Raw genomic sequence first — 19,901 nt, forward strand, 5'->3', positions numbered from 1 at the left:
TACCGTGTAATAGCAAAAATATCATCATCGCGAATGAAATAGACTTGGAATTTTTAACAGAGGGTGAATATTTGATAAACGTGATTATGTAATAAAACATATGCGGTGGAAATTGTATTTGAATATATATTATATTTATTGTAAATGTGGTAATAACTGCTGATATTTGGAATTATTATCAGCTTTATTTTTATCCTATCCAGATTACTACGTCTAATCGTACCTTGTGTAAGACCTCCACTCCCCGCTGTCTTATGTAATAGAATGTCCTCCTTGATGTTTTAGGCTACGCAATGCTTTAAGTATATTTAGATATATTTGGAAACAGATGACATACACTCTAGATCTTAAAGCTAAAATCGTGAACCATTCCAACTTTTACTTGAATAAACAATAATGCAATGTAGTTATTTTTGTATTATTTTATTGTATTTTTGTCAGTTTCGCAATTATTTTCTTCATGAATAACAACAGCATTATAACGATGGGTCAACAACACAAGATACGTTGGGGATAGGACGTTTATAAGTATGGACGCCAGAACAGCCAGATGAAAGACTAGAACGATTCATTGTGATCACAATATGATAAAAACATCGCTGGCACAACATCACCATTATACATCTCTTATACAATGTGTTACGAACAGAACAATGCATCCAACAAATATTGCTTGGAACATATCGCTAAAAACATGCATTATCTGTTAGATATAATAAAAATGTAACAGTAACGTAATTTAACTACTTTGGTAATATGAGGAATTTCATCTTAATCTGTCAGACTCAGGTGTAAAGTCAAGCACATACCACCAAACACACTCTCACCTTAACACCCACCCACACACACACCCACACACAAACACACTATACCACACACCTTCATCCACCCAGCCCGCAAACATACACCAACTAAACACACAATCCAATTCGTACTCATCATACTTCATTATCTTGGCACAAATCCCAATTTCAAAATCCATGGCCTGTATTCATGACACCACACTCGTGCTTAAATACATAATTTGTTATCAGACTCAGTTGCTTTTGTGACACATTTTTTTAATTAATATGTTTTAATGATTCGAAGGAATTTCGGAGACCTCAAGTCAAGTTCTCAGGTTTTAAGCGAGTTTAAAGAAAATTGTGGTAAGCACTTATTTCATTAATAAACATGAGAATGATATCATGGATACGGGCCATGGTATATATACATGAGTGTATTGTAAGTACACTGATGTCTTAAAATACACTTCAAATGACCGCGGGAAATTATATTTACTGTGTAACGCACTGAAAAACGAAAATATAGTAGAGGAAATGAGAGAGCATATGTAAAATTAGATATCACATTTCCAAAAATAAAACTGTTACTGGGGAAACGTACGTGAAATTAGATATCACATTTCCAGAAATAAACCTTTCAAGTTGTATTCCAGCTTGAATGTATATGTTCAACTGCTGCTATAGCTGTGATATTGATGAGAAGATCGCGACGGTTTTCTATTTATATCACAGTACACATTAGATTGTACTCATGGACTTTCATGCAAAGTCTACAGGAAGGAAATTTTTATTGGTTGTTTAATGACAGAGAGGTGATCAAAAAATACTTGCAGACAATTTGGCCTCCCGATCTTGACATGGATACCTTCTCCCGAAGGAGCTGTACAAAGACATTATTAAATCTGTGTCTCCTGGAGAGGATATAATTGAATAAGCTGAAAGCTTCTTATCTTTTTACTCTCAAACAAACATGACGTCATATATTGTATCTCATGAAATCCGTCTATCGTATTGTAATGCATGTAGAAGCAAATTTCCTTGGGTACTTCTAGATGAGAGTTTCACTGTGGTTAAGGAAAATCGTTGTCGACGAGATACATTGCTTACTACAAAAACTGCGTAAACAACCAAAAGATACCCTAAATGTTATCATATGATGAACATTCAAAATTATATTTCGACCTATCCATTCTTCTGATACGTTTTAAACTAAACAAGGATGGCTTTGTTTCAGGACTTTGGAATAATAACTGTTCCAGCCACGTTTAACATCAGTTAATTTTCTTAATGCTACAGGAGCGCGATTAGACTGATAAGATGAGGGGTCAAACTGATTACAAAGTGTCATCAGACATGTTCCGAATACTTGATTACAGAATGAACGTTTTGATAGAATTACTACGAAACTGTCAGATCTGTAAGGCTTATGATGACTCATTGCATACATCGCCAGACGTTATTCATTTTTATAATGTATATCATAATTCAGTTATCGTATATTAGTTCGTGAAACCATCTATATGTGATGTAAGGGGACTTTTACTCATCTGGTATCAGTTTGATTCCAAACACCTATGCTAGTGATAAATAACCCTGTTTTGATCAATGATATTGAAAGTTTTAACTTGATACAACTTTGTGTTAACGATTTAACGTGAGTGATCAATCTTATTGATAGTCCTACGAAATAATGTAACAGAACATTCTTCGTATAAAGCTCTCAGACTACACCATATCTATTTTAAAGTGAGTAATTAAACTTGGACAATGGTCCAGATTTAACGATAGCCCTACGGCCATCGCTTATTCAGAAACAAAATTAAAGGAGATTCTAAATTGATATTTTCTTTTAAGTAGATAAGATCTCTAGTCATGTATGATATTCAAACTGAGTTGTGTATTGGTTTAGGAGATTTACACAGACATCCTTTGTTGAAACCTTCTTGCCATGGAAAACAAAGTCCTCTTTTGTTAGAATTTTTCATGTTCCATCCATTGGCTTTTAAACTCGCTACTTACTACGTTACAGCAAGTTGTGGAGATAAACAATTAGCCTAGGTTACTGAACCAAGAACATGTAGGCCCTCTTTGGACAGTGATATGAATAAATTGGTGAACACATCGAAATTGCTGAATCAGGATAATCTATTTCAACCATGGCAGTTTTATGATTTCTGACAAGCTCACTTTAAGAACTTTTACTTAGTCTTCACATGTATATGTATTGATATTTTGGTTTTAATAATTTCGGTTGATTTAAATATATATCTGTGTCTTGTTTTGTAATTGCCCGAAAAGACGAATTAACTTGATACAACTTCTTTCAGTTTATCATTAGTCACATGAAGATTTATTTTGATGTAGATATCATATTAAGCAATTGCTAAATGATAAATCTATCTTGATTTTTTAGTTTTTAGAACTTTGCTGTTTATACAGTAAGTATAAGTGAGTAATTCCTTTCTTAATCAATTAATACGTACAGTCAACGTAACTGTTATATTGTATAATCTATAACTATGAAGATTAGAAAGATTTAGAAATACGGATAGATTACAATGTCAAACTTATTCTAATTTGAAATGAACAATTTTTGATGGAATATACCAAGATTTATCACTTAGTAACCGACCTTTTAACACGATTTCTTGTCTGTAATAGCCACACCGGTGATCTGACTGATAATTATATTACACCAAAACGCCATTTACATTACATTACATTACCAAAATAGCCTCGCCGTGTGACGGTAATACCGGAGGTTACGTAGTCAACGATCCATATTTAGTTATTTTAATGGTGTGTCCGCACCTTACAGCTTAACCTTATCGCGGCAGTGTCTATTTTTGTGCTTGCAGTAAAGGGATTCTTGTAAACAGATAATTAGATTTGTGATATCATGAAACAGCAGACTGCTGTTAACACTACTTTTCTGTCTGGGATGCTCAGTTTCGGCTTCGCTGATTTTACCGCAGTATCATGTTATACAGTACATTGGTACGGCCTATCAATGTGATCAGTGCTTTATTTAAATGTTTTAACATAAAACAATTGTTTACGCAATCCGGCTACTTAACTTATGTGAAGAATTTAAATAAAAAAAGGTTGAAAAAATGAACGGAGAATATACTTAAATATCCTAATTGTTTCTACATTTTATCATGTTCGAATTTATATGATATTCTAAAGAGCACTGTTTGTAAGTTCTTCGTTTGTTAGTAATCAGCTACAATGAGGAATCTTCTACATGTGCCTGTGTGAATTTAACGTGTACATGGATTTCAGTTCAGTAAGTCAATTTTGATCACATACATAAACATACTAGGGAGTGTATGGACGTATCTGTATTTCAAACAAAAATCATGAATTCAACTAAACTTAAATAAATTGTGATGATTTCTGATTTGTTTAACATAAATCATCTTAAAACCTATATAAATTTCCTAATTGTAAATCTATCAGAAATTCTATGTTATGCAGAACCATAATGAATAAGTATTTCCTTTAAAACTTGTGTGGCTTTCAGCTTGATAGTAACATAAGGAACACATGTACAAGCGTATAAAGCTAGAAAATATGTACACTCATTATAGTTTCTTATTGAGTTTGAATCCCTAATGGCTTCAAAATGACCTGACCGTTTGCGAGGACGTAAAATCTAAAATATCATATAGTGAACCGTCCATGTGACCATTTCATTTGCCTACTTCTGCAATCATTTCAGATTAGTATTTACTTAAGCGAATTCAAGATTATTTTTCACCTTCCTTTAGACTTTCAGGATGGCAAAATTGAAACAAATATAATAGTATACACTTAATAACACAGCTTTGCTCTGAATAAATTATATAACAACTTTTCTGCAAACCTCCGTAACAATGAAAATAACTATGACATTGAAAAATATCCGTGCTTGCTGGCAATTTTCTCTCTCTTTTAAAAATAAACAACTCTCTCTCTCATTAATTTATGTATCTCAAGTTATCACACAAATTATCACAGAATTATGTTCATGTTTATCCTTGAACCTATTTACAAAACTGGACAATCTCTTCACCTTTTACATTTTATCTTTGTTGGCTTCTAATTTCTAGGTGCGGACTTTTTCCGGACAATCTGTCAGAGATCCGATTTGTCGAGACATTGTGTAAATTTACAGCTAGAATTATTGTCTGCTGTATTCAAGATAACCTAGGCGTGCACCAACAAAACCCTAAACGAAGAACTCGTTAATTAGTCTATTGTCTTACCGAATTGACGTCATAATAAATTTGTAACTACCCTATAATGAGGAATATCACATTAACATTTCATGCCAATTTACCCTCATTTACTGAATTTATTTAAAAAAAAAAAAACCAGAGTTAAATATAGATACTGTTTTGAAATGTCAATCATTGTAGCATACACGTATAATATTGATGTTTCTGTCCTATAATACGGCTTTACTTTGTTGATTCTTTGGAGAAGGTATGCACCTATATACTTTGTCTTTCCTTAAGGACTTTATCTTTTTTACATATGGACAACAACGAGAAAACATCGATTTGTAGACTTTCCGAAAATCTCTCATAAACAAAGGATATATTATTGGATTAATTAAACTATTACAATACCCTAACCACACAAATGCGGTGAAAACTTTGGGAGGAATCACCTGGAAATATGCGTCGACGCTGTTGGCAATTAAAAATGGCGTCCATGTCACTACAAATGCACCTACAATAATGCCTAGCGTCACTGTTGCTTTCCTTGTAAAGGGTTCCCGAATGTGCTTAGACGCCACATGTTGCCCGAGTAGAACATTTCCTGCTGCAATAAGACTTCCTACAAGGAAGGCCTGGCGCTTCGCCTCTTTTGACACTCTCCAGTACAAAGTCAGAGCTACAATAATAGGGAGCAAAATGGTCACTGACCCCGCAATCACTGCATATGTGAAGCTCACAATGAATATGCATTGGGGTTGTTCACTGAATATCGTCAAGTTTTCAAGTGTTGGCAGATCTGGACTGTGTAATCCGTTTTCCACGGGGACGAATGAAGAAAGCACGGCTATCCCCCACACAATAGAAAGCATACATATCGCCCGACGGTTTGTCATCAATGTCCGGTATCTTAGTGGTGTCATAATAGCAATGTAACGGTCTATACTAATCAAACAAACATTCAATATGGAGGCACTGGTCAACATGACATCAAATGACACCCATATCGAACAAAACGCTCGAGCCAATAGCCATTCGCCGAATATTTCGTTTAGAGCTGCAGGGATCATAACTATCGTTCCAACGAAGAGATCTGTCAAGCTCAACGATACAATGAACATATTAGATACCGTTCGCAACTTTCGGTTTGAAAATACGGCTAATAGTACAACGACATTTCCCGCCACCGTAAGAGTGATAAGAGAGAAAAGGATAATTCCAATAAAAACACTCTGAATGGTATAAGCATATCCGATAAACTCCGGATACACGTCTATAACTATTCCGGTCTTGGAAACTTCCAAAATCCCCTCCACGGATTGATTGATACGGGAACAGTTCCGACACCGGAATGTTTCCATGGTGGCCAAGGGTATGGGGATCGCTGTATGTAAGTCTGTTGATGGAATCCCTTCCGTTGAGTTAATGACCACATCCATGTTCGGTCTGTAGATATGTTCCATTCTTCAATGGTAGACTAGCGGAATTAATCTGCAATGGAAATAAGGAATTAATATAATCTTCATTAGAATCGTTTTTCCCTCCCAAAAACAATGTTTGTAGGTAATATTGCTAATTTATTAAATAAGATATTGTTTCAACTTATTAGATAACGATAGTGAAATAGATTGATTTTGTTACGAACATATTAAGAAGCCAAACAAGCATTGGGAAGTTGTCTATACATTTCTAACAATCGGATAAGAATTGTGTTATTGTACATCTAGATAAAAGGGACAACTAGCAAGTCTTATTAAAGCCAGGATATGATGAAGACAATCAACAGAAAGCCGATCATCTGGCGTTAATCACTGCTACTATTATATCATATTTATTCATTTATAATATGAAATAATCATATGCTTTATTATACTTATATAATATATTATATAATGTATTAAGTGTAAGATATCATTACTAATGGCTACGTTTTAATAGTGCCACAGTTAAACAGATACCATTTAACAGGAATAACGATAGATTCAGCGCCTCAATCTTATTTTGTTTACAATCTCGAAAGCAGAATGTTATCAGTATATAACGATATTGATAAATCATACAGCATTTGTATAACGTCCTGTATTTTCCTGAGGTACTTAATTGCACCAATGTAGTTGTCCTTTTGGTGTTCTAGAGAAGGACATTAATACGCGTCTATACGATTGATATCGTTATGTTTATCTTAATATTCGCCTTTCAGCACCAACACCGGCGGCGCACGCTTCCTCAGTGCCACACCCACACGTGTGAGTAGCACCATCAAATTTGAGCATTACGCAAGGAGTTATTGTATACCTAAAATGCTATGTTACCTCTGTCCTTTCATGAATAGTCATCATTTAAAATAGATTAATTTATCTTAAAGTTATGTTTTAATGTTTGTTCAGTTATTTCTGTCTACAAATAACGATAAACATCAAAGGAAAAGAGAAAAGAACGAAATAATTATTTAACCATTTGTTTTGTCTGGCGTGTAATGAGGGTCCGACGTTGTCATTTTCTTCTCCTTAAAATGTAATATATAGCCGTAGTAAATAGAGCTATTAATGGATATACAGGACATACACGGGTTATGGTTATGAACTTCAAGAGGTCGTGTTGATTCTGTTATTCTGACTTTCTATTTCCAGCAACTTTCATGCAATCAAAGAACGAGCGTTATTCGAGTAGTAAACAAGCTGGTAAATGGAATTTTAGTTCGTGTCTGCTTCAATCGTTATATGGACATTCCAATTAGACGAACGCTATGAGATATTTCCGTTTTTTGCCCTGCAGGTAAATATGTAATTGAAAAAGAGGCGAAATCGAATTAATTTTAATTTGATGACAGGATTACGATTACGACACTCAGTATTCCAATAGGGAGAATGTTTTACGCGATAAAGAAATCTTTCTTCAGATGTTTTTGAAATACACTAGTGACCTAGGGCTTTACGTCATTTCCATGATGATAGAAATATGAACGACGAATATGATGCTCCATATTTCTAATAACAAAGTATTGACTCTGTATCTTCAACCTGAAATTGCATGTTCATTAATTCATTAATTTCAAGCGATACTTGTTTACGTAGCATTATGAAATAAGACGGTTTCACAAATGTTGACATGGAATTGATGGCAACTGCAGGTGTAAGGTGTAATGATGGATAATCTACCTAGGATTAATTAATATTGTAGAACGCTAATTTGAGCGAAAATATTTTTGTAAGAGTTACTGTATACCGGGAAATTTTTGCTTCGTTTAATTTTCGCATATTTCGTGTTTGAAGGGATTGCGAATTTAAGATGGAAGCGAAAATTTGTCTCTCTTATATAACCTTCTAAAGCATCCTGAGGGAGTGAATGGATTTGGGCGACATTTATGTATAATGGTATAAAGATGAAAATAACCCGAGACGAAACTATCCCGGTACACTGTAAATGAAGTTCAACACAGTTATCAATTTTCGAATAAAATATTGATGGCGAATAACAAAAAATTTAGAATACTGATACCGATACGGTCAGAAAATATGAACAAGGTACGTTATTATTATGCTAAAAAACAAGAAAAACGTGGTTAACAGTTGCAAGAGGCCTGGTTTTAATATACAAAAAGAACATGAATATCCAAGGTATTCTGGAATACTCGATAGAAATTAATTGTCTTCGATTCGACTTAAATCTTTTTCACTACATCAAACTTTGAATACATAGGTGAGATGTCGAATTATCTCACTACACAAGATATTAAACATAACATCTTAAAAGAGAAGTTCTTGCATGACATTGCTCAAATAATATCTTCAATGCATTTGAATGCTCTAAATACTTAAGATCTTGAATTAACTCCCTTAATATAGGTCTTGAATAAAAAAAACCCAGATAATTGCTTAAATCTTCAAACTATATAATATTTATGTATATTTGATAGATTTACTGTTAATATTATTATCATTATAAAGGATGTTAACACAGTACAGTAAATCATATCTTGAAACCTCGTTTCTCCAGTCATACGAGACAATTTTTATTTGGAGTCTAAGGGTTTTCCCTTAAGGGGATATTTAAACGATAAAATATACACGTAACAACACCCTTTTCAAGATCAATATATAGGTGGTGACAGTATCGATTTGCCGATTAGATGACGTCACCAATCCTACCTTCCGTGTATTCAACAGGAAAACCTACACACGATCTCGTTATACTGTATCTGCGACAATGCCACTCACTAGTAGTGATCATTTTGTCAGATCACCTTCTACGTAATCAATATGTCGATATAAACCCATCGCACGGCATTTGCGTGGGAAGATGTAATGGTGTTGATGTTGGTGGTGAGAGGAAGAGAGAGGAAAACAGAACAAGTGATAAGATGTGTTAAGGAATGGGAATAGGATTAGAATAAGGGAAAGCTAGGGTGGATGACATGGGGTAGGGGAAGGGGTGGGACAGTGTTGGTGTCATGAAAGTATTTGTAGGAGAAGCCAACGACGAGAAGGGTTTTTATATCATTTAAAATCGGGAAGACAAGGAGAGTAATTTAAAGCGATGAAATTTAAGATGTGAACAGAAAGTAGTCGTGTCGGCATAAGACAGTAGGATCCTTTGTAGTAAAGATGTAAATTATTAGGGAATAAAAAAGAAATTGATAAAGGAAAAGCAAACAAATATGACCTGGCATTTTTTTAAATGGCAACTGATGTGTTTTAAAGGAAATCTAATTAGTGTCATCATTCTGAATGCACTTTGCTAGTTCTAGTTAATGAACTTTACTGTTTGAAACGAAGATGCGTTCTATTTTGGGTACACTTACTTGCTAAAAGTCCATCAAAACACCACTAGTATGTAGGAAACCATAACCTGGAGGCCTCGGAAGGTTATTGTTCAATTTAAGTAACATGATTGATAGGCTTTATTGTGAATATTGACGAAATAGTCAATAAAATGGAGTTCAGTTTTAGATCTCGTCACGGTCACGTGATATTGTCAAATATGCGTTGACGAGTGTTTTTCTTAAATTTCCTTTGGAGAAGTGCATGTACCATTTATTTACTGCTCATACTGTTATTATATATATCGATATCATTTTTTCATAGCATAATTTGACGTTGATTTACAAATATTATCACATGATAGTCACATAAAGCATTAAAACTGGTAAATGCTTGGTCAACACCAGAATTTGAGATCTCAAAGGTGTACGGAACGAACCGATAAATCTGTCTTGTCCCATTCTATATTTGTTTTACATAAATGTGTGAGAATATCATAATTGGTAATCATAAATATACAATGTGTTCACACATAATGACAATATTTTGTCAGGTTAAACCAGTGTGATTACTTTGGGGTCTATATAATCCCTCGATGTTTCCAAGCCTCCACTGGTACAAACCAGAAACCATAAAAGCGATGTTATCTTGATATTAGTTATTAAACGTACATATAACCTCGCAAATAGGATATTAAAAACCCACTGCACGTGTTCATACTTAAAGCACAACATCTTGGTGGTGACATCTGTATCACACGTGCGCGTGTATTTTTGTCTCGGTCGATGCTATATGTGTCTTTATCGTTCGTTTACACGTACCTTGAACCTAATATACTCGTAATACTTTCTTTGCATATTGTGTAACACGCACATGCTACATGGCTGTCACGCCATGGGTCTGCTATACTGGGTCAAACATCTAGTGAACTGTTTAACTTTTCGCAACTCTTACATACCTTTCTAATGCTGTTGATATAGATGTTTAGAATCTGTTTATCGTTTAATTTATTGAAAGCAATATCATATCTTTATTTAGAACTATTATGGCAATATAGTTTCAGGGCATTCACAGGACTGATTCTTGTACAAAAGGCAATTTACTCATTCCTGAGAGGATAGGTTGTAACTTAAATTTGACTTCATGGTCCAATGTGAATGAAGATGTCTAATTTATATACTGAAACAAAGGGAGATGGATGGAATATTAATGACGAAAGATAACTAGATTCTCTGTTTAAAAAAGTAAAATAAAGCTAGTACACTTCCCTATCACGATTTTGACGTTACATCGACTTTTTAAAAGATCTTTATCCGCCTCCTAGGTTTCCTCAATGAATTTGAGACATTTTGCATCATTAAGGAATCCTGTATGATGGATTGTAATTGATTGTGTGGCTATGTGTAGTTTTTGTATATCAATGATCTATCATTCATGTATATTGTGAGGAAGGTAGGTATATCATGTATTTCATTGGTGAAATCTCGTGACTGTTATTCATGGAGAATAATATGGCGTCAAGCACAAAGATCTAGAAGTTTGTAGAATTTTTTAGAAATTTGTAGAAATCCTTCAGTTTTTGTATCTTGAGAACAATTATATTTGATATTTCATTACAATTGAGTTTGTTTTAATTGTTACGATACAGAAAACTTAAATCGATACGAAACTTTGGAGTTGTATTTGAATTTTCATTTATAAACGCTCAATCAACATTGATATGCGTTCTCGTAAATGGATATCTCGATTGTATTCCTTATACATCTGAATCACCGAGAGTCACTAAGTAAGAAGGGTCATGACCTTAAGACTTATTGTATCAGGATGGGAAAAATAACAATATTTTAAACCCTTACATCTGAACCATTGAAGTCTACCTGAGAGTCTAATACGCTCATAATATCATACATAAACATTCACACCTTTTCAATCAGACCGGGGCTAATCTGCTTAAACATATCGAAGGTCGTTTGTAATCCCCACTTAAGCACCTGAGGTAGTTTGACATAAATAATTTTTACACAAACTAAATACAGAGATTCACAACTGACTTTTTTCCCTTGAAGGATTTGCATACTTGACTGGCCTAACCTACCTAAGGCCATGTATATTGTGCACACATCAAGATATTAGTTTTTCGAATTTTGAAGATCTGAACTTTCTACCTAGTATCAATATCTTGAACTTCATTGGGGAGAAAACCTGAAAATGTAACAATTGATATGAGAAAGTTTCAATAAATTGATATAACGTTTGCCCAAAATCATCCACCACAATCTTCCTGATTAAAACTCGGAAAGCGAAATATGTTAAAAGAAATCGTTAACTTTTCGATATATCAATGCACTAACACTGACATATTTGCCAGAGGTTATTAACGTCCTTCCTTCAACATATCTGTCTGTGCCCTGTGTTGACTTCTCCCTAAAAGCAAATTTACATATATTTCTGCTTGAACTTAGATTATAAGAATAGTAGTCAGAGATATGATTTCTATCTATTAATTTCAACTTTTACACATTTATAGGTTTATTAATTTATCAACTTTTTTCCTAAAAATATTTTAGTAAATATTTGTATATGTTGTATAATAGATATACAACAAATCTTCCATTTCTGTCAAGAAGTAACAGGTAATCTAGGTATAATCAACACTACATGATGTCAAGGTATGTAGGAATGGTCTGAACATTAAGTGTGGCTGATTATACAATATCGTGGGTTGTAACATAACTATCATGTTACCCTAAGTGCAGTTGGATAAAAGGAAAACTAGAATTTCTGTCAACAACCATTTTAGATATTGACTTAACCCGATTATTGACGGTAACATGATGAATATTTCATTTTATAGATCATGCCATTTCCTATTTTACTACTCTCCTTATGTCATTCGCGAAACTCCCCAGACACGCTAATAGTTTTTTGCCTGTTTACAACGACTAAAATATGCCGTGCGAATTGCGTTTTGCATGTGCGATATCACGAGACTCGTTCAAATTAACGAGTCAGATATTCTGTCCGATTTCCTTTCACAAAAGTAAGTGTCTGTGCTTTCTGTTGTCCTGTTAAGGAGACTGATTGTCTAGACGTTTGCGCCAATAAACACAGCTAATCAGCATGAAACTGATTAAAATTAAACAATATATATATAAACAGTCAAGAAAAATTATTCGCGGCATTCCGATGTAAGCACTCACTTCACTTTCCCACTCTACCTTCAAAATAAGAATTTTTTTCTCTTTTTAGCATATGAAAAAGATCAATACAGGATTATAAATATATTACTCCGGGGACAGCTTGGTTGTCCTCGATGTAATATTTATATCTCCACAAATATCACCATTTTATTTGTAAACAAGTTTCTGCTTATCAGTAAATAGTTTGAAACGATAATGTAGATGGAGGCAATGTTAGTAAAATAATTATAGATTGATGATTAAAGAATGATATAAAACACTCCAAAGGTTGTCCAGTATTTATATGTTGTATTAGTGACGTAATATAGGCCATATTCTATTTTACATCAAATATACACTCTAATAATTAGTTTTGTGTGAAACATAGGTGAAAGAGACGCACCAGAAGTTGTGGCAGTGCAGGTGGTTTAAGTAATTTTTTTTCGAAATAACATCATTGTTATCTTTCGATAGTATTGGTAATAAGATCAACATACCTTCATAATGTTGTCGTAACTTTTGACAAATTCCGAGTTTTAAAAGTTTCCAACAGGAAAGAGAATTATATCTTAACGGTATTGTCAGTGTCCTTCACCAATCAATTCATGTGACTAGGTCCAACGGTCAGATCACACAGTGTCCCACAGAAAATATACGCGATATCCTGCCTACTGATATGTCGAATGCATTTTGATTCATTTTCAATGACTGATCTACGTTATATACACAGCTGTCTCATTATTGCTATGGGATCAACGCTGCGTCTTCCTCTATAGTTGACGCTGGAGTGGTACTGGTGAGAAAGGCATACGTCACTGCGTGGCAAAGCGGCTGGCTGAAACGCTCTCATAGCAGTAGTTAGCCCCACTGTGTAGCACATCAACGACAGTGACACAGGAGAGGTCGGCACTCCACACAATCTACTACAAGGGGAGGCGTCTTCCGAATTGTTTATGAAAGAATGTACTATTGTATTATACAGCCTGATACACAACGATCATTATAAAATGTGGTGAAGTTACATAACACGATACTGAGAAAACACCACCATGAAAATAAGAAAACTGGTGTTAGTTAACGCATTTACAGGTCTGATGAAAATTACAAATAAGAAAACCAAGGCCTTTCTGGGTCGAATGTGTATGATTTCGGACCAGTGTAGCAGCAAAGTGCAGTTATTTGTGAATGCGGACAAGACATACTGAAAATTTAAAGATTTTTAAAGGAGGCTTTATCTCTATTAGGAACGACGTATGGGAATCTTATATCAATTTGCTAAGATTTGATGGTGAATCCCGATATAGAGTAAAGCACATCTCGTGGGACATAAAGAGCACACTTCACATCGGTAGCCATCAAGAAGGTACTAGGAAAACGTGTTCTATCACTATAGTCTTCAGTATTGTTAAACTACAGGGCAGACTTTAACACAAATCACAAGACTGACACCAGTTAGGCAATAAAGGACAAACTGAAACACAGATCACAAGACTGACACCAGTTAGGCAATAAAATATGCTAAAACAAAATACTACAAGACAAACGTCAACACGGATCACAAGACTGACACCAGTTAGGCAATAAAGGACAAACTGAAACACAGATCACAAGACTGACACCAGTTAGGCAATAAAATAAGCTGAAATAATACCTACTTGATAGCTCAAATGATTTATTCATTCAGTTATATTAGCAAATGATACAAATTTCCGAAACAAGCCGACCTCATTGATAAGTTTATCCTAAATAAGCCTGTAATTTCTTATGAAGATAAACCTGCTTGTTGCTTACAATCATAGAAAAAATCTTCCAATCGTTTTCCATCCCCTTAGAATAAACCAATGCACATGGCCTTGAAAAGCTACATTTGGTTCTGCAAGTAATACAGACACGTGTCAAAAATTGTTATTCTAAACCACATGTATGATGGTCCAAAGCCTCGCTATGAAAACAATCCGATCATATTCTATCTATTCATGTTATTTAACTGTTAACTCGTGTCTGTCCTATTTTTTGTCTGCGTTAATATTTTAAGCACGTGATTTGATTGCACGTTTTATATCAAATGATTTTTATGTCACAATACACATATAAAACTCACCACCTGGCGAGCTTATATCTAACAATAACCTACTATACACGTGCTTTAATACCACTGTGTTGAAGTCTGATAACTAGTTTTAATAAAAAAAAATCAAGATCATATGCAATATGCAAATATTATGTAAAAATAAAAATACTTTCGCCATATAATATAGTCACATAAATCTACACAATTTTCGATAGGTATATATACGTAATAATGAACTGATACATAACAGACCTTCTCGGCTTCCTCAGTTAGGGAGCTAATATACTGAAATCTAGAAGGCAATTAGGGAAACCAAACTCGGCCGGAACACATGATAAAATATGGTGATGTACAATAACTTCATCACAATAATATCGTTAATGAGTGTCAAGTGTATATATTGGAATTTGAAACTTCATATGCAACGATACGTCAAATCTCGACGACAAAATCCTCCAACAGCAATATCATAAGATGACACATAGACACACTGAATGGCTTTTTTACATGTATTATAAAATGTTTGTTACGAGAACGCGAGAAAATGTTAATTAAACTTAATCATTTATTGTTTATGATTATCGCCGTAATGAAATACAAAGATAGCAGCAATGTTTTCTTTTTCTCTTTATTCAATCACTTTTTTGCCTCAAACATGTCATAGCTGACTCAGATAACTCATTTAACGGGCTTATAAATTCTACCTCACGTCCTCCGGGCCATCATAATATATATTACAAGGACACAGAAATGCATCAAAATGAGGTGTTTCTGTTGAAGTTGCTTTGTTTTATTGTCGACATGTCTTGAAGAACATAGGAGGTTATTTGTATTAAGTGCTCCTCGTGCACATCTAAGGTCATTTTTAGTTTTGATCTCCTTGTATGGCTACCTTACTGAACAACATGCGGAAGGTCGTCGCATGTCGTCCAGAGCAGTAAAAGTAAAGTATTTTGCCTAAGGTCCATTTCTCACCTTCCTCAAAAACACCGCCACGTCACCTTTAGATTACGTAGGTCAATGCTTTAACCAGTTGTGGTATCGTGGTACCAGCAAGAAAACAAATCTGTGACAAACAGCATGTGGATTGTTTTTATCAAGCAATTGAAATCTTACGCCCAGCCACACCTTTAAGAGGGTATCTGTGTATCCCAATAAGTATGAACGGTGTTAATGCAACTCGTGAACGATGTTGAACCAACACACCGAAGTTACACAGAAAATTGACCTTCTTCTTCTTCATGCTTTCATCAATTTGTGAGTTCAAGTTCCAATCCACGACCTGCAGAGCATTCAAATTCGCCTTCGATATTTACAGTTTGATATGAATTGTCAGAGAACGTGTGTAATTTGACCTGCAGATGAGTGTTTCCACCCTGTTAGATGGATGAAGAGTACGTTTCATGGTAAACAAGTTTTATTTTATAGATGAATTCTGTATATTTCGACTAGATTTGTCTGGAAACGATTGGAATATTTCTAAAAAAAATTCTCTGAATCGGAAGCACGTTCTTAATATCATCTTTGTCGAGTATACTTTTTCACCTTAATTCCTTGCATGACATAGTTTTTTTCATTGTCAGAGACATTCGAGTATTGAATGTACCTAAGCTGGCCATGATTGGCTTACGATACTACTTACAAACTCATTACATGATAGCTACGAGGCACGATTTTGTGGTCACGTTTATTTCAAGATAATTTCTCTGACACGTGAGGACAATGTACGTTGCAATGTTTACGATGTAGTGTACTCTAATTGATACAAAAGAATAAGGATTAGGCTATAATTGGAAGCACCTGCTTAATATAGAAAAAGCAAATACTCCAAGAGATTACCTATTGGAACTCGTCGTGTTGTCATAAAGATGGTTGTTTGACTTCTTCTGACAATTAGGCACATGTGTTAAATATTCTTTTGAAACAAGGACAAATGGATTCAAATTAAAGGCTCTTGTAATTCAATATCTAAATAAAAACAAAAAAGTTTTTTTATATTCTTGCCACAATAATAATATCATTTGCTGGAAGAAAGATGTTACCTGCAGTTTATTCCGAACGCAAGAGTTAAATCAAAATACCAGTTGTTGCCTTTAAAAAATATCAAATGAAGACGTGGAATATAATAACGCCTAGATATATCTATCTGCTTTCTTGTGCAATATGATGTTCGGTGTGCTCAATGCTTTAAAGTATAGCTGATGAGTCTGTTGTTGTTTACCTTCTTAGATTACGTTGACATGTTTTGTTTTGTTTTTTAAATACAAAGCACTGTACAAAATGCACAGAAGTGAAAACACTTTTAAATAATTTAGAGCTTGATACAGTAAAGCTAAGAGATTACTTCCACTGTATCATACAGCTGTTTCGTCCTTCTAGGACTTGTATGTGATGCTACATCATACAGCTGTTTCGTCCTTCTAAGACTCGTCGTTGGTGCTACATCATACAGTTGTTTCGTCCTACTAGGACTCGTCAGTGATGATACATCATACAGCTGTTTCGTCCTTCTAAGACTCGTCAGTGATGCTACATCATACAGCTGTTTCGTCCTTCTAAGACTCGTCAGTGATGCTTAGGGCCTTAATGTTTAAGGATAGAAGGCAACTAAGGGAAATCCAGAGTTATCAAAAGAATAGTTTAAACGGGAATTTGAAGCAGCCCAATAATAAAATGCATTTTCATGTATCAGATAATTTAAGTTCGTTGTAGACATAGAAATGAAATGTCATATCACACGACATAGGTGACATATTATGTTACTTTAACACATGGTTAGAAAACAAAGCATGTGTATAATCTGATAGTATGCCTCCACAGAAACAAAAGGTTTCCTTTTGTTATCTTACAGACTTCATTAGTCGTACTTTTATCCCTCTACTTTATCACACTTTGTGGTTGTCTTGACAAGATTTCATGCAAGTTCCCTAAAGGCAGATAACTACAACATGAACAAGAATGATTGACAAAGGAAAAACAAACCATATTACAGGATGTCGCAAAAAATATCAACGTATTCTTTAAAACGAACACAAGAGCGGCCAGAGATAGTGGCTTACGCTCTGAACAGATACCAGCTGATGTTCTTCTATCGGCGAACCATTCTCTAAATGTACAGCCAGTGTTGAATTTATTGTCCATTCCTTTGGGTCTTTAGTCCAAATTATTCAGCCACAAATTGAGCTAAATACGCCAGTGTCTTATGTAGATTAGATACCGTACAATCCGTGGAATTCACCTGAGACGTTTGTGTGAGATTGGAATACGTAATAGTGGGTTACTTATATATACGGCATGACACGAATTGCAGAACAAGCAGAGATATTAAATTGCCATGAAATTTACGATTGCTTAATGAAAGATGATTGTACAAAAGACACACAAATAAACAGCAACTAGCAATAGAAAGGGTACAGTAAAGCGAGGTAACTAAATAAACTCATATAATTTATTGTAGGTATTTCGTCTTTCTAGGATTTGTCAGCGATGTTCAGGACCTAAATTGTGAAACATAGGAGACAACAGTAGAAACTCAAACTTGACTGAAATAAATGTAATTATCTAGATGGGGAGCTTTTTGTCATTCTCATATATCAAATAATTTTAAAAATACGAGATCCTATCTCGATTGAGACCAGATCTGGATAAAAAACATCATAAAGAAGTCACGTGCAAAATTAAACAAAACATTATATTTTCAACCCGAGAAAGTGTTGCGATTGGGTGTGCATATTTTTATTATTCATTTGAATATTGAATCAAATATTGAAAAGCGAAAGTTGTGCTTAAAAGGACTGGGTTATCGAAAAAGGAAAATTCGCCAAAGTGAAATTTGAGCCTCTGTCATTTCACACAATTTGCAAAGCTGACACAGATATTGTAAATCTATACAAACAGAAACATTAATGATAATGTATTCCTTCACTCCTTATTATGATAAAATTTAAGACCGCAGAGAATAGATAAATGATATTTAAACTTGATTTTCCTATTATTGGTAGAAAGATGGTAAATATATTAGCAGTCGTCTCCTTCATTGTACCTGTCATTACTGATAATTCAAATCTTTAAGCGTTTATTATTGATAAAAAATCAGCACAAACTTGAAATTTCCTTATCAGATATATTGTTAAAATGGCTTAACACTAAAGGAGCTAAAATGTTTCTTATCAGAAAATAGATCATTTTCTGAAAAATATTCGGTTATGGTGCATCAACAGTTCTTCAATCAAAATGCATAAACGAATCTGATTGAGATCGGTGACAACAAATTGAAGACTACTTGGGTGTAAAATGAAAGATTATGACGTTATTTACACCGTTTAATCGATTGAAGCCAAGAAGACATGTCATTCATTGGTATATTCATAACCGAATATTTATCTGCATTCATATCAAGGTTCTAAAATAGACTCAACTACTTAAAAAAAGCGATGTTCATAACCCGATTGTGATTTACTTAAAGAATGACGTTTTTACCCGTTTTGACTTTAAATATGTGTGAACTGTATCATCTATTAATACAAGCAAAATTAGCTCATATAAGTTCATGACGCAACCGGGGTCATTTTAAAAAGAGCGTCATGATACATGCGAGGCGAGTTTAAATGTTGAAAGAATTACGGTACACAAAAGACGATCAGAAATAATATGGCAACAAACGCTGAATGATTATGACAATCCTCACAAATCATCAACACAACCGCGCCATTGAAATGCTTAAATATAGCGATAAAAGCAAAGCTGCACTACCATTTCGAGGTCACAGTTCTTAACTTACCTTTTAATACACCTGAAATATAACAGTCTCCAAACAAATTACCTTTTTTATTATATACACCACCAAGTCTCTTGAAAAGTATAATAGATATGTAAAACAACTTTGGTTCGGAGCACGCTTA

General features: G+C 34.3%; 1 protein-coding gene across 1 annotated transcript; it reads right to left on the reverse strand.

The window, feature by feature from the left end:
* Positions 1-407: 407 nt before the first annotated feature.
* LOC132565035 (5-hydroxytryptamine receptor 6-like) lies at positions 408-13,738 on the reverse strand. The gene is made up of 2 exons (XM_060229644.1): positions 13,427-13,738; positions 408-6,481 (listed from the first exon to the last, which is right to left on the reverse strand). The coding sequence occupies exon 2, from the start codon at positions 6,451-6,453 to the stop codon at positions 5,218-5,220; it is 1,236 nt and encodes a 411-aa protein (XP_060085627.1). The 5' UTR covers positions 6,454-6,481; positions 13,427-13,738; the 3' UTR covers positions 408-5,217.
* Between the last annotated feature and the right edge of the window lie 6,163 nt (positions 13,739-19,901).

The sequence above is a fragment of the Ylistrum balloti genome, unplaced genomic scaffold (assembly GCF_031769215.1).
Source record: "Ylistrum balloti isolate Yb309-2 unplaced genomic scaffold, AGI_CSIRO_Ybal_v1 Utg369570, whole genome shotgun sequence".
In the NCBI taxonomy this organism is placed as follows: domain Eukaryota; kingdom Metazoa; phylum Mollusca; class Bivalvia; order Pectinida; family Pectinidae; genus Ylistrum; species Ylistrum balloti.